Genomic DNA, 15,789 nt, shown 5'->3' with positions numbered 1-15,789 from the left:
TTGGCAAAAACTCCCTCAGTCAAGCCCTTTCTGAAGAAAAACACTCCCTTCCCCTCTGAAATCCCGAGGGAATTCCGAAGTGTTTATCTTCCCATTTCTCTTCAGTTCTGTCCCTCTGACTGAACCCCCCTCAGGCCTTTGTCACCTCCTTTTGTCACCTCCTCTTAGACTCCAGGACCCGCTAAGATGGACCAGCTCTGCCCACGCCACTCCCACTCAAAACCTTCCAGAGGCTCTCCACGGCCCACAGCAGGGCTGCTTCACCTGCTGGGCAGGGGCTGAGGACCCCTTGGGCAGGCAGTCTGGGAAGTCTATGGCCTCTTGCTCAGTCACCCCTCTAATGCATAAAATAAAACACATAGAGGACTATAAAGGAAACTAATTAGACAGTAATATAGCAATCAAAATATTTTTTTTTAGGGGGCAGCCCAGTGGATGGAGAGCCAGGCCTAGAGATGGGAGATCCTGGTTCAAACCTGGCCTCAGACACTTCCCAGCTGGGTGACCTTGGGCAAGTCACTTACCCCCCATTGTCTAGCCCTTACCACTCTTCTGCCTTGAAAGCAATACACAGTATTGATTCTAAGACGGAACATAAGGGTTTTTAAATAAATTAAACACACCCACACACACATTTAAAGAAACTGAAATGGGAGCAGCTAGGTGACTCAGAGGAGAGAAAGCCAGGTCTGGAGATGGGGGGTCCTGGGTTCAATTGGACCATGGACACTTCCTAGCTGTATGACCCTGGTCAAGTCACTTAACCCCCATTCCCTAGCCTTTATTACTCTTCTGCCTTGGAGCCAACACACAACCTTGATTCTAAGATGGAAGGTGAGGTTTTTTGTTTGTTTGTTTTAAAGAAAGAAAGAAAATATCAAATTCCTGGCCTCTAGGGTAAGAGCTCTTGGTCTAGGAGACCCTACTTCCCAGTCAGTCCTTCAGAGGAAGGCCTTTCTCTTCCCCTCCATCACACAGGGCCTTCTGGGATCCCCCTCAGTGGCTTGCACTCTGGCCTCGAATTTCCTTGTACTGTACCCATTTCTGTAGGTGCTAGGATTCCCTCAGGTTGAATGTAAACTCCTCGAGGGCAGGGAGCACCCCACTCGTCTCTGAACCCCAGAGTCAAACACAGAGCCTGCCACTGAACTGGAAACCGGCGGGCACGGGGGAGTTTGTCGCGGACATCTGGCCTGTGTTTGGGCCAGTGACTGGGGCGGAGGCCTTTGTCCCAGATGCTGAGATGGCAGGAACCCTAAGACATGGAAACGATTGGGAGCAGACCTGCGGGGCGAGGGGCGGCCGCCCAGCATGCCGCCTCCTGTCCATTCCCTGAGCAAAGGATCCTCTTAGCCGGGCGGAGGGTAGGAGGCCGCAGCTGCTGGCCGGCGCCTGGAGGAGGAAAGGGGAGCTGCGGCGGGGAGGAGGCCGGGCTGGACCTGCCCCAGGAGGGGGAGGCGGGGGTCCTGTCCACCACTCACCGCTTTCCCAGGCTCAGGAGGTTTCCCACCATCCGCTGCAGAACCTTCTTGGAGCTCACGACGCCGTAGAATTCCTCGGTCACGTGGTGGCCAATCAGATACTCGCACTCCTTCACGGTCAGCTGCTTGCCTCTCCCAAAGGCGTCGATGTAGATGTAGTCAAAGATGTCTTGGCTCCTGCTCCAAAAGCCCAGAGCCCAACTCAGCTGGGACGCACACTCCGCGGGCCCTCGGACCCGGGCCTGCGGACGGGGAGCCCCATTTTCCTTCCAGGACGTTTCCCAGACCTCGCTGGAGAGCACGTCTGTGCCCTCACGCACGGACCACAAGGGGGGGCATCTGTGCGCCCCCGGCAAAGGGAAGCGTTGGGAAGTGGCGGGAAAGGCTGGGCACCTCGAGGGGGAACTACGTTGTGGGGGGCTGAAGCTACATTTTCTGAAGGGGAAAGTAACAGGCTGTTCTGATCTCAGGTGGACGAAGGAAACACGATTTGGGGAGACTGAACATGGGGCGGACGACGTGTCTGAGGAGAGACAGCATGGAGACAGCCCCCTGCACACAGGAAGCACACAAGAGAAGCTGGGGGGGAGGGGGAGGGGGGGAGCTCTGGGACAGCCAATGGAAATGCAGAAGTGGGAGGTGGGAGTGCCGGCTGGGAGGAAAGGCCAGAGGGCTGCTGTCACGGGATCATGGGATGGGTGGAGGCAAGAAAGGACAGAAACGTCAAACAGAGGATCTGATACTGGATCCTGGGGGTAATAGGAAGACACTAGAGTGTAACGAATGGGGTGGGTGTGACATGGATGGATATGTATATTAGGAAAATCAGTACATTTTGAAACACTATTTCTAAGCACTTTTTGGCCTAAAAAGGAGGTATCCTAGTGGGGGCAGCTAGGTGGTACAGTGGATAGGGCAGTGGGCCTGGAATCAGGAAGATGTACATTAAAAATCTGGCCTCAGACATTTAATAGTTGTGTGACCCTGGGCGAGTCACTCAACTTCTGTCTGCCTCAGTTTCCTCATCTATAAAATGGGTATAACAATAGCACCTACTTCCCAAAGTTATTGTGAGGACCAAATGAGTTAACATGTGTAAATCCCTTAGCACAGTGCCTAGCACCTAGTAAGCAATATATAAATATAAATATGAGCTATTATTGCCAAAAAGTACATTGTATATGACACAAATGCTCAGGATCAATCATGATTTTAAAGGTAACTCACCCTTCTGTGCCTTGACACCATCTCAGCAAAAAGTGACTAGGGAAGTTAACTGGCTCTAGTCGGACTCCTAGCTGTCTGGCAATTGTTAAATAGAGGACAGAGAGACTAATTGGAATTCCTGTTCTTCGGCCCAAAACCTAAAAGAGAAAAAAACCCAAAACATACACAACCAAATTACCAAACCCGTAAATTAACAAAGTTCAATAGGTTTAAAAATGAAAACATAAAAACTACAGAGGCTCTTTTAATTTTTAAAAAGAATAATTTCAAGAGAAAAAAATGAACAAAAGTAGGAATGAAGGAAAGAAAGTACTACTGAATCTTGAAAAAAAATTACCCAAAGTATTCAATACTGCTTTAAAAAAAGACAATATAGATAGGTAGCAATTGACATGATAACCCAGAGCTTGCATTCTATAAACATAAAAATATAAACTAGTGGGTAGAAGATTGAATCCTATTTGTCAAGAAATGCTGGGAAAGGAGGGAACCAGTTTGGCAGAAATGAAGTTTACACCAGCACCTTACACCATCTCTCCCAACAAAATGTGAATGGACCTGCATCCTAAATAGCAATGGTGGCAAAAAAGTTGGAAACAATAGATTTTTTTCAATAGGGGAATGGATAAACAAATTGTGCTATAAATGTAATGGTTTATTATTATTGTACCAGAAGGAATGATGAATGCGAGGAATTCAGGGAACCTTGAGAAGAACCATATGAATTGATATAGAATGAAATAAGCAGATTAATATCCACAATGATTAGAATAATGTAAATGGTGTGAATACAGCACTGGACCTAGAATCAGGAGGATCTGAGTTCAAATTGGCCTTAGACATTTATGAGCTGTGTGATCCTAAGCAAATCACTGAAGCCCTATATCCAGATGAGAAAATCATCTGCAATATAAGGACCTACTAGAGAGGGAAATGGCAAACCACTTCAGTATCTTTGCTAAGAAAAAGGTTCACTAAGAGCCAGATATGACCAAATGACTAAACAAGGAACAAGAGGAGTTGAGTTCTAAATAATTTTGTTTTTGTCTCCCAGACAAAAAGAAAATAAAATGTTCCACTCCCCTTCTCCTAGCCCTAGCCTTTCTCCTGGTGGAGAGATGCAGAGCAGTATATAGGCCTTCAGATGACACTGGCACGGTGTGAACAGATTTTCCTTCTTTCTTGGGCTTTATTATGCACAAATTTTCAGGGAAATGTGGCTATATCCAGAAATGGCAGTGATGTGAAAACAAAAGACAACAATAAATTTATTTTTGAAAAGTTAGACAGCCCCCAGGCCAAGTTGTTCAATCCACAGGACTTTAGAGAAGGGCCCAAATACCAAGCTCTGGGTGTCATTAAAAGCGCACTTCGTGATTGAAAGCTTTAGGAGTCTTAAGCTAGCTTACTGAGCAGCTTCTAACTCTGCTTTCTGAGAGGGGCCCAGCAGGGACTGTAGGCGAGAACCCTCCCTCTTCCCCCGCTGCCCCCTCACCTGGTGGATATACAGGTTCAGGGCATTGTAGTAATCCATCCGGTTGCCCCTGTACTTTAGCTGGTCATAAAGGACGTAGTTGATGGCTTCCAGGACCTGGCTCTGGAGCTCCCCTTCAGTGATCATGGCCCCGCCTAACACACACAGAGAATCAAAGGTCAGAGTGCACCTAGTGGAAACAGACCAGAGTGAGCCACGCCAGAAACATGCCGCAGACTTCCGGGAGAACGTGACCCACTCCATTTTGTTCTGGATCTCCTCTTTGCCAGGTGTGAGCCCTGCAGGATCCGCAGGACCCGTGGGGAGAGCATCTTCCTCGCTCCCCTAGTGGGGACAACTCTGGAATGTCCCCTCCCGCAGCCCGCCTGGCAAGCAGCCTTCTCTGAGTGGGAGAGGCTGGCTCCACCAGTCTGGACGTGCCCTCCTCCCTCTCTAGGCAACGACAGACACGCCGTGCCAGGCAGCCTGGTGGTCTCTGTCTCCTACACTGTTTCAACACCACTGAGTGAATTATGGATGACCAACATTCCCATCAGCTCCTCGGGCCAGGCCACCTCTCACTGTTTACTGGATCGAGCGGCCTGAGTCATGGAAGAAGACTGGACAACTCTTAAGCCGACATGTAATACGATACGAAAGGTCTTAAGACATTTTGAGAATTCGGGAAACGTGTTCTCGTCTCTGACATCAACCTTAAACTCTCCGATTTTCCTTTACAGAGCAAAACTGCAACGATAAGCAATTCCACACCTGCCTTGAAGGCCAAGCTGGGGTGGCGACAGTTTTTCCCACGTAGGACTTTGCGAACTTGGTCTGTAATACTTTCAACTTGAGCCTGTATATCTTTTAGGCAGATATCAGCAAGAGGATTGCAATACTGGTCAATTAACACAGCACCTGGAAAGGGACACACAACACGGGCAATGATCAAGAGTGGCCGAAAGAGAGGCTCCCCTTTCCCTTCTCAGATCTGTAAGCAGGCTGCAGCGCCCATCAAGATGGCGCCACTTCCCTGCCTCTCCCCATCAGACACCTCCTAAACCGGGCTCTGTTTCCAGTGGATCCAGTCTCTGAACCTGAAGAACTGAATCTGTGTCTGAAAAGTGACTCAGACCTCTCCAAACGGATCCTCTCTGGAGATGACAGGTATGGGGAAAGCCACATGAGAGGATTCGGACCCAGGACTCGGCTTACCGCCACTGAAGGAAATGTTCAAGGTCGCGCCTGTCCCACCACTTGTCTGTCTCTTGCAATAAGCAGTCCGATATCTGGATTTCTCCTTTGGAAGGTCCAGGCTATCATTCCATCTTTCCCCACACCCCCTGTTGCCACCCTGGTCTAGGCTATCATCATCCCACATCTTGATTATTATAATGACTTCTTCAGGCATCCTCCTTAATGTCAGGCTCTCTTACCTCTGATCACTACCATGCAAATGACTTAAAAAAAATTAAAACCCTTCCATCTCAGTCCATACTGTGTGTTGGTTCCAAGGCAGAAGAGTGGTAAGGGCTAGGCAATGGGGTTAAGTGACTTGCCCAGGGTCACACAGCTGGGAAGTAGACTCTTAAACACTGCTTTCATCAGGTCACCAACAGTCTCAGAAAACTGTGATAGAGCCCTCTTTTTGACTGACTTAAGACTCGGTCCCTCTCTTTGATTTTGGAGGTTCTTCAAAATCTGGCCACATCCTATCCATACTTCCTCCCACTCTCCAAGAAACTCCTCCTGCCCTAGTGAGGCCATCACGAGGTCGCCAAGCTCATCTCCTCCGCCAGGGGCGTTCTTACGTTGTCCTTGACCCTCAGGGTGCTTGTCTCCTACGTTTCCAAGTTGTCCTAATTTATCAAGGCTCAGCCTCCGAGCCTTCCCTCAGAGGTGAAGGCTCCCTGAGTAAGGCAGCCCTCTGGGATTTCCGTCCTATCCATTTCCAACACTCCTTTACTTTATACTACACAATGACGCAGGGAATGATGGACTTTCTTGGGCGGCTTACTGTCCTTTTACACACGTTAGTTTTGTGTCTCTAATGAAATACTAAGTGGCCTGGGGGCACGGATGCCACATTTTCTATTTCTAGGAGCCCAAAGCACCCACGACAGTGCTGGGCACGTAGCAGCGGCTCCAACACTTGACGGAGTTCATAGTTTGTATTGGCCTTTAAAATAATGAAATAAAACAAGACCCAATATTGGAAGGTTTTGCTTTGACAATCTCAGTGAAGCCCTTAGTTTAACTTTGTCTCTGAAGTTAGAACAAAAAGGTGTGACCCACAGAGAGAGGGGACAGCTGAGATGAGTTTATTTTTTAAATGATCACAGGATCTTAGACACAGACTGCACAGGATCTCAGAAGTCATCTCCTCACTTTCCACAGGAGGAAACAGCCCCACAGGCGGGGAGTGACGTGTCCTCTCCAAATCCAAGGAGATCCTCAAATAGACTTCTTGGGCTCCCTTCCCTGCGGAATCAAACCCTAGTCTTTCATAGGATAGGAAGGGACACTTACCGCTATGCTGATAAAACTTTCATAAATAGAAAAAAGCACGTCTAACATTTTCATGAAGATCAACTCAAGAATATGATGGTGAGAAACGCTATATAAAAGTCTAAAAGGCCAAATAAGCTCGAACTCATGCTTTTTGGGCTCTGGAACATCCATTCAAATAATGGGTTTTTATATATGGCTTTATAGCAGGTCAGGCTTTCGATGCTTCTGACCTGGCCTAGTGTTGTTTTTGTTGTCGAGTCACATCCAATTTTCTGTGATCCCACTCGAGGTTTCCTCAGAAAAATACTGGCGCGGTGTGCCACTTCCTTCTCCAGCTCATTTTGTGGAGGCAAACAGGGATAAGTGACTTGCCCAGGGTTGCAGAGCCAGTAAGCAGGTGAGGCGGAATGTGGACTCATGAAGAAGAGTCTTTCTGCCTCTGCGCCAGGTGCTCTATGGAGCCACACAGCTGCCCGGGTCTAGTATAAGAACCCTAAACAGGATTCCCTGCCTCCAGCCTCTCCTCTCCAATACATCCTTCATAGGGTGTTCTAAAGAACCAAGGCACTGGTCTAACCTCACCAAAAATCCACGTCTCCTCATTGCCTCTAGGCTACAACACCCCTCCCAAAGGCCCTCCACAACGCCCTGCAACCTCCCTTTGCGGTCTTATTTCATGTTCCTCCCCCTTAAACTCAAGAGGCCCACGAGCTCCTTCGGGCACTCAAGCAGGTGGCTTTGGGCGGCCTTCCCTTAGAGTCTGGAACGTGCCTCCCCCTCAAGAATCTGAGTAGGGGCCTGCGAAGCCTTTCCTGACTCCCCCAAGGGAAGTCTTGCTCTCCTCTGCCCACTGTGTGAGTGTGGAAGGGGCACATGACGTATTTCCCCCCGTAGATCGTAAGGAACACGCAGGCAAGGGCCATGCTGTTTTTTCGCGTTTGTATTTCTTGGGCTAAAAGAGTGCTTCGTACATAGCACACTACGAAAGTGCTGGTTGAATTCACACTAGGAACAAAAAGCAGCTCCATTCTACAGACACTACTCCGAAGGAGGAAGAAAGTCCTGCTACTCGTTATCTTTTGCGTTTAGAACCTTTACCTTCTGTCTTGGAATCAATCCTACGTATTGGTTTCAAGGCAGAATAATGGTAAGGCCAGCCAAGGAGAGGTAAGCGATTTGTCTAGCATCATGCAGCTGGGAAGTGTCTGAGGCCCCATTTGAACCCAGGACCTCCCGTCTCTAGGCCTGACTCTTAATCCCCTGACCACACCACTGCCCGCTGCTTCTCATAATCTCTACCTGGGCTATCTCCCACCCCTAACACACATGCTTCAGCTCCTTGGGGTTTTTGCTCCAAGCTCGTAGGCATGGATACACAGCATAACTTCTCAGACTCACAGCAAGTGGTGGCCTGATTTACTTTTTCTTAGGTAAAAGAATAGCTGAAAATGCTCAGAATACTCTAGGGGGGTCCCCAGAGAGCAAATGACAAATATTCTTTTTCCAGGGTCTGCTCTCTGCAGAGCCAGTATTAACAGCCGCCTGCATTAACACACCTCACGGGCGGCCTTTTTACAAGACCTACAACCTCTGCAGAGAACCTGTGTTTGCATCCTCATTATTCAGGGCCAAATGGGGGAGAAAATGAAATCACTCATTAAAAGGCCAATTAGGCAGAAAGCAGGCAGGCCATCAGAGACCAGGTTTTCGTAATGAAACCTTAAACTGGGTGGGAAATCCTTTGAAATCACGAGGCACCTTAAACAAACCTTCTAGAAATGATTCGTGGTCCTCTGGCCGCTGAAGAAACGCCTTCAGATTCTTCAAGATCTTTTGTTGTCGTAGGAAATAAAGGATTTTCTTGGCATAGTATTTCCAGGTCAAAGCTTTCCTAAGGAATCAGATTCACAAAGAAGCAGGGCTGAATCATTTCTAAGACATTTCTTTTTAACCTCATCACAACAAAGAGGAAGCTCAGACGCCACTTCAAAGGAAAAAAACAAAACCTCTTGCCTTGCCTTAGAGCTGATACAAGTTTTGGTTCCAAGGCAGAAGAGCAGTAATGACCAAGGAGTTGAGGTTAAGTGACTTGCCCAGGGACACAGAGGTGAGATTTGTCTGAGGTCACAGTTGAACCCAGGTCGGGCTCTCCATCCACCCCAGGTGCCCTTGACTCCACTTCATTTTAAATATACCATGTGCTACAAGAAGTCCAATGAGCCTAGGAATTTGCAGGAAAGTCTTGGAAAAATCACCCTACAAGTCAACTGGCATACTGTGTACCTGCCTGACTCTTGACCCTTTTCAGAAGCCTCCTATGAAGGGTCAGGCAGGGCAGGGTTAGGACTGGCCATGGTTGTTACTCCTATCCACCACCTAATCTAGCCTAAACCAGTTAGCTAAGAGGTGCAAAGGACAAAGCTCCCAGGTCCCTCTGCCTGCCTGAGATCTTTGTTGAGAAACGGGGATGAGGAATAGGGACTGAACATGGTAAGGAGCCATGGAGAGGCGGCCCCAAGACTGGTTCAAGGCCTTTTATGATATCCCTCTGGGGAGGGTGGATGCTTTAAAAACTCACATGAAATGCAGATGAATTAAAAGCTACAGATCACAAAAGGCATGGCAACAACTCTGAAAAGAACCTTCAGATACTTTGGCCCTGCACACTGGATTCATACCTATATACCCAAACAACTTCCACCTCCTTCCATCACTCCCTACATCAGAAGGGCAAAAGGAAACAAGTAAATGTGGCCAGTGTACTTCTGGAATGTGGGATCTGGGGATCTTCCCTCCATCCCTGTGCCTGGAAATAGAAGGAAGAGAACAATTTATTCTTCTAAGCATCCTGTTTTCTTTAGGGCCAAAAGATAGAAACTGGTTTTTATTTTCAGGTCTGTGGAATATTGCTTTGTGATCATACTTTTTACTTTAAAGAGAAACCAGAATAGAAATAGAATTTTTGGCTAAGGTCTAAAATAATAACATCTCCAAGATCTCCCTTAATAGATTCCACCATTGGATAGTTGAATGTGTCCCTGGTTTAGCAACTTAAAACTTATGTTTCTAAAACAGGGTTTCTCTGTAAACTTAAAAGAATGTTTTTTGATAAACTGCTGATTCTTTTGTAGTCCTAGTGTAATTCATAGGCTTCACCTAAATGTTCCAGGGCTCCAAATGTGGTTGGTTAAGAATTTCACTCTAAAGGAAAATCTTAAAACATTTTTCTCCCTGCTCCGTAAAATCCCAGTATCTCTAGAATAGAAAATCTCTCCATAAACATACTGAGATGTGTGCTCCACTCATCCTCTTAAACATTGTGAATCTTAAAATTTCTCAGACTCTACCTTGGACCATTTGGTTAAGGTTTTTCCCCATTTTAAACAATGAAGGTACTTGGTCAGGAATGTATTGAGAACTCTAACACTACTCCACCCATACTTAGGCACACTTTAGGGGAAGATAAAGTTGTAAACTCCTGATGGAACAATGAGAAAAAGTCCCCAACCCATACTTATAGTGAGGCAAAAGCCCTTAAGCTAGGTCTATTTTTAGATCTAATACAAAAGGGTGCCAAGTACCTATGAAGGTCAAATTAATCACTAAAAGGTCAAGCAACTTACAAAGGGCAAGCTTAGCAAAGAGGTGTGAAATACTCAGAAGATATAATCTACCCAGAGAAGGTGAGAACTAAAGAGTGGTGAAAACTAAGAATGGGCAGTCCTAGGAAAAGCATCTATTGTGATTGGTAGATGTGAAAATTTAGGGGAGGTGACATAAGAGAAAATTTCTTTAAAAGGAAGGAACTTGAGGCCTCTGGGGTGAGTTCAGCTTTGGAAGCTGAATTAGAGGTCAGGAGTCAGAGCTCTCTCTGAACTCAGTTCAGGAGTTGAGTCTAGAAGCTGAATTAGGAGCTGGTCTCTCTGAACACTAGAGCTTGCTTGGAACGATCTTGTGGTGAGTGATTAAGGACTGACTAGTATCTCTTAAAGCTCAGGCCTAGGCCAATGGCCTAGGCCATTTTCCTACTATTTCCTCTGTCTCTCTCTCTCTCTCCCTTTCCTTAATTCCTTCATTCATATTAATTAAAATCTCCATAAGACCCAGCTGACTTGGGTATTTCATATTTGGGAATTTTCCCCATGGCGACCACTTATTTTTGATTTAACTCAAGACACTAAAATTTTTTTTACAGTTTTGGCAATTCAAAGTCTTGAAACCCACATTTTCACAGTCACAACATCTTGAAAATGAATCTTTGTAATGGAAAATAATTTATAAAACAAACTGAGAAACAGTGATGAAAGCCCTTGCTCCTCACCCTCAGTCAAGTGTCTTCATAAAGCAGGCAGACTGATAAATATGGCAGGGGTATAAAAAAGAACCTGTAACTTACTGAATCACAATAAAAAGGTGACCACTGTTTCTCTACAAAAAATCTCCAAATATGTTTTAGAGTTTTGGTTTTATAAGATTATTCACTTACAAAGATGAATAATATGGCAACATGTTTTGTGTGATAATACTGACTGAATAACTGTGTGATAATACAGACTGAATTTCTTGCCAGCTCCAGGAGCAGGGAGGGAAGGAGGGAGACAATTTAGGTCATATAACTTCGGAAAACTCATGTGGCAATTTTTTTATTAAAATTAAAAAAAAAAAAAAGATTTTTAAATCCCCAAAGCATCAGAAAAAAACCTAGTCAAATCAAAGAATCTAACAGGTGTGCCGAAGGCCAGATGAAAATGTAACAAAAATTTTTTTTTCATTTGTAATGCAATTTTTGGCAAGACAGGATAGTTTGTAGGGTTCCCTGGAGAAGTATAAGAAGACTTGGAACTGTGTCCAGGCTCTGACACCATGTGACAAGGGATAACCCTCCTGCCCCTCAGTTTTCTTATTAGTAAAATGAGCACAATTATAGTTGTATTCTTGATATTTTACAGATTTGTTGGGAGAAGGGCTTTGAAAATTTTGAAGAATTGGGAGTTATTCTGATCACATGAAACTCCACAAACACATTTAATGTATGATTCAAGATTTAAAGGAATTAAGGATATTATAGGAAAGGAAATTATGATTTCAGGAACATAAATCAAGGTATGTTTTAATTCTCTTTATTGGAGATCATCTTTTAGACAAAACCAAAGTGCATTAAATGACGCACTAAAGTGGTGTTAAATGGCAATCTAATCTGCCTATGTGTTTGGCCACAAGAGCCATTAACACCAGGGGACTGGTGATATCTACCTTTCAGCAAGCATGGAGTGCGAGGGGAACTTTGTGGTGACTTGTACAGTGTGTGCAATGTTAGCCTTTGCTGCGGCCCAATAAAATTTATCTCTTATCAAAGTGTGGGCTGGCCTCCCTCCTTCAGGGGGAAGTAAATGGTTTCCAGGAATGTGTCCCTACTTTCCAGGTCATCAAGGGAGTGGAAATGTTCCTTAAACAAAGCAGCTTCACCAAGACCTGAATGGACAATGCAGGGCCAAGGATAACAACATAAAACAAGGGCAGAAGAATAATAACAGGAGGAAAACAATGCAGACAGACGGACACTGGGGCTCTGATTGGTGCCAGAAGCCTGAGGGGACACAGCCTTTCCCTCCTCTCAGTAGAACAAAAACTTTGTTTTTAGTTTGCTTTGTTACAAAGGGGCTTTGTTAGGTGGGAGGGTGCGGAGAGGAGAAGAATATTGAGGAAGCAATAATGATTTTTAAAACTCAGTCAACTGTTTTTAAAAGGACTTTGAGGAAAAAACAAAGAAAAAGACTTTGAGAAGCAGAAGGAAATCCTTGCATGATACTGGAGAAAACAGTGAAGATGACCTCTGTAGCAAAGGTGTCTGGTGTGAGGTCCTTTCCTTACTGGACGGCCATTAGACTGATGGAGGAAGGCTGTACCTTGACCTCAGCCAATTTCCCAGACTGACCTCGAGGAGAGGAGGGAGCAATGTGGGCTCCACGTACCGCTAAGGCAGATTCAGCCTAACCAAATGGCCAGACCCAAAGAGTGGGTTTGACAATGGGGACGCTCCAGGGAGAGATCTGGGCTTGGCCCTGGGAGGTTGGATATTTTTATCAGTGTCTTAGAGAAAGTCACAGATGGCAAACCTCGAACTGGCAGAAGGTAGAAAGCTGGGAAGAGAGGCAGCACATTGCATGGATCCAAAAAAATCTCAGTTGGTTAGAATGATGGGCAGAGCCTAACAGGATTAAACTGAATGGAAAGAAATATAGATGTAAAATGTACACTTGAGCTTCCCAGACACAATTAGGGGGTGGCATGGTTAGATGACCAAAAATCTGGGACTTGAGAGGGCTGCAAGTTCACAAGACTAGAATGTGGATTCCTGAGAAAACTCTGAGACAGGTGGTGATCGCTCTAGCGGACTGCCTGGTCATATCCGTGGGGGTGTTTTGTTTTGGGAGGCATATTGTAATAAAGACATGCTGGCCAGCACCCAGAGGAGGGTGACCAGGGTAGCCAGAGGGATGAGGCTACCCTGGGAACAGAAGGAAGTTTAACTTGGAGAAGAGTTAAGGAAGGGCTGCATATTACAGAAGAATTTAGGAAAAGCCGATAGACTAAGGCCTGGAGAGAAGATGGCACATCCTTGCAGCCCGCTAGAGGGCAGGGACCGTAGTTAGATGGAGACACAAAAAAGTCAAGCCGGACATGGAAGAGTACCTCGAGTCTGCTCCAAAAGGCTCAGGGGCTTCCTATGGCCTCTAGGAGAACATACACCCCCAGGGTTATTTAACACTACCCTCCCTAACCGTATGCCACTTTCCTTTCCAGACCCATGCCACATTACCGCCTGTCTAGCGTCCTGGCTGTTATCTCCTCCTGATGCCCACCTCGGAGCCTGGGCACAGGCTAAGCCCGCACTGCACAGCCCATGTCTGCCACCTCCTCGAGTCCTGACCTTGCCGAGGCGGCCACCTATGTAATGGCTCTCCCGATCCTAACAGCAACTGCCAGGGCCCTTCTGAAACCACCCGGCACGGTCTGCCCTGGCACACGATGGGTCCCTCTTGTAAGTCATCAAGTGGGTCCCGAGGGCAAGAGAGCTCTGCATCTCGTCTCTGCCGCCCAGGGCCCAGGCCATGTACTTCATGGACGTTCATGGAACCGGACGGAATTTGAAGGGCTGGTGTGGGTTGGGGGTAACAACCCGTCTGGTTCTCTTTGTGACCAGAGACCAAACTGGCTGGAGTGGATGGGCTGAGCCGCCTCCGCTGGGTTTTCTCCCTCTCTAGATCTCGTTGAGCGAGTGCTGCCTGAGGGCGGCCTTATCAAGTCTCGGGCCACTGCCAACTCTTTTTACGTATAAAAAGAGCCATCTCTGACTTACCTTCCTTCCATATTAAGGATGGACATCAGTTCATCCTCAAAAAAGTGTCCTGGGCACCCAAGGTCCTCAATGTCACTGAAGCCATTACAAGGGACCTAGGAGAGGGAAGAGACACAGACAGACACACAGGGCTGAACCCCAGTCGGCCGTTGGCATGAGCACACAAATGACAGTTCCACAAAGCTGCCTCACGTTTACAAACGAGAGTGAGGCTGCCCCAGGAGTTTTCTCTCATCTTTGAACTATCCAAGCGGGTGCTTGCTGATCTGAAGGGGAACAGTCCCCAGGCCTGTGCTTCTGGGCCCAGTGTTCATGTCCACGTTAATTATGCTCTCAAAGTAAAGGCTGGAAGGTTACCCTGTAGTTATTTCAGGGTGCCTTTAGAGGGGCTCCCAGACGGCCAGCCCTCGGGGAGACTCCACATTCACGGTTCCTGGTCACTGTGGCGAGTTGCTTCATTCAGTCGTTCTTTTAAAAGATATCAAGAAAATAAAGGCCAATCTTTGAAGAAAACACTGAGGCCGTGAGACGGCACCAGGAGCATCGGCCAAATCCAACACTAGCCCTTAAGCAAAGAGGTTTGGAGACTGCGGAGAGCCGAGTTATAAAAACAGGCCGCTGTCCACCCAGGCGCACCCAAGTGACCACAGAGCGGGCATCCCTCCCTCGGATGAAATAGTCAGTGAAATTTAATTCAACACGTGTATTAATTGCAATAACATTCCAGGCCCTGCGCTGGGCACTACCACCATACTTGAGAGTAAAACAAGGTTTCCACAAGTATAATCTTGTGGGTTTTATTTCTTACTTCAGGGAAAGTTCTGCTCATACTGGTTTAGTGTACAAACCGCATGCTCTACCGTTACATTATGGAAAGGAATGCTCTATTATAGAAACAAACAATTGTGTGGCATTCCCGACATTACCTTAGTGAGAGTTTGCTATCCATAAAACAAGTCCCTGATTTTAGTTTCTCTTTCAAACCTTTATAAGGATTTTGAAATAAAAAAAGATTTCTAATTTCCGAGGAAACAGAGCTTACAACCCACTGATAGCTTGGCAAATCCTAAAGAAACTTCCCGAGACACAGAGAATAAAGGGATTTGACCAAGGTTACCCGGTTAGTGTTAGTCGATTCAAACTCAGGTCTTCCTTGGCTTTAAGACCAGTCAGCCCCATATCCACTATGGTCTATGCCCTCTTGATGAATCTTGGAAATTGGGGCAGCTAGATGGCTCAGGGGACTAAGAGCCAGGCCCAGAGATGGGAAGTCCTGGGTTCAAATCTGGTCTTAGAGACTCTTAGTTGTGTGACCCTCGGCAAGATAGTTAACGCTCACTGACTAGCCCTTACTGCTCCTTAGAACCTTGGAATACACAATATTAATTCTAAGATAGAAGGTAAAGGTTTTTTTTTTTAAAGTCTTTGAAGGGCTGCCATATTGAAAAGGGATTCTTGTTCTGCTTGGCCCCAAAGGCCAAGGCCAAGGATAATGATGGAAGCTGGAGGCAAATCTAGGCTTCCTAGATGGAATCTGTCCCCAAGCACTCAAAAGGGGGGTCTCAGAAGGCAATGGGCCTCTGCCCTGGGAGACTTCCCTTTGGGGTTCAGCTTGGAGAAGATGACCATGGAGACTCTTGGCCATTCTGGGATCCCGCCATTCTGTGGGAGAGCAGGGAGAGCCAAAGGGAGCCTCTCTGACCCAGGGAAGGGACTCGACGGCCCAAGAAGTGGCA

General features: G+C 46.6%; 1 protein-coding gene across 3 annotated transcripts in view; it reads right to left on the bottom strand.

Moving 5' to 3' along the window:
• FBXO21 (F-box protein 21) overlaps positions 1-15,789 on the bottom strand; it is a 33,683-nt gene that overhangs the window by 11,107 nt on the left and 6,787 nt on the right. For 2 of the 3 annotated variants that reach the window (XM_007490313.3, XM_007490312.3), the window contains exons 3-8: positions 14,054-14,148; positions 8,463-8,584; positions 4,954-5,100; positions 4,204-4,337; positions 2,709-2,845; positions 1,482-1,658 (exon numbers count right to left, since the gene is read on the bottom strand). In XM_007490313.3, coding sequence (XP_007490375.1) covers positions 1,482-1,658; positions 2,709-2,845; positions 4,204-4,337; positions 4,954-5,100; positions 8,463-8,584; positions 14,054-14,148 — 812 coding nt within the window. The remainder of the gene's footprint in view (positions 1-1,481; positions 1,659-2,708; positions 2,846-4,203; positions 4,338-4,953; positions 5,101-8,462; positions 8,585-14,053; positions 14,149-15,789) is intronic. The other variant, XM_056821671.1, reaches the window with a different exon arrangement.

Source organism: Monodelphis domestica, chromosome 3 (assembly GCF_027887165.1).
Source record: "Monodelphis domestica isolate mMonDom1 chromosome 3, mMonDom1.pri, whole genome shotgun sequence".
Lineage (NCBI taxonomy): Eukaryota > Metazoa > Chordata > Mammalia > Didelphimorphia > Didelphidae > Monodelphis > Monodelphis domestica.
The sequence above is the reverse complement of the archived record's forward strand: the minus strand, read 5'-3'. Positions and strand labels throughout refer to the sequence as shown.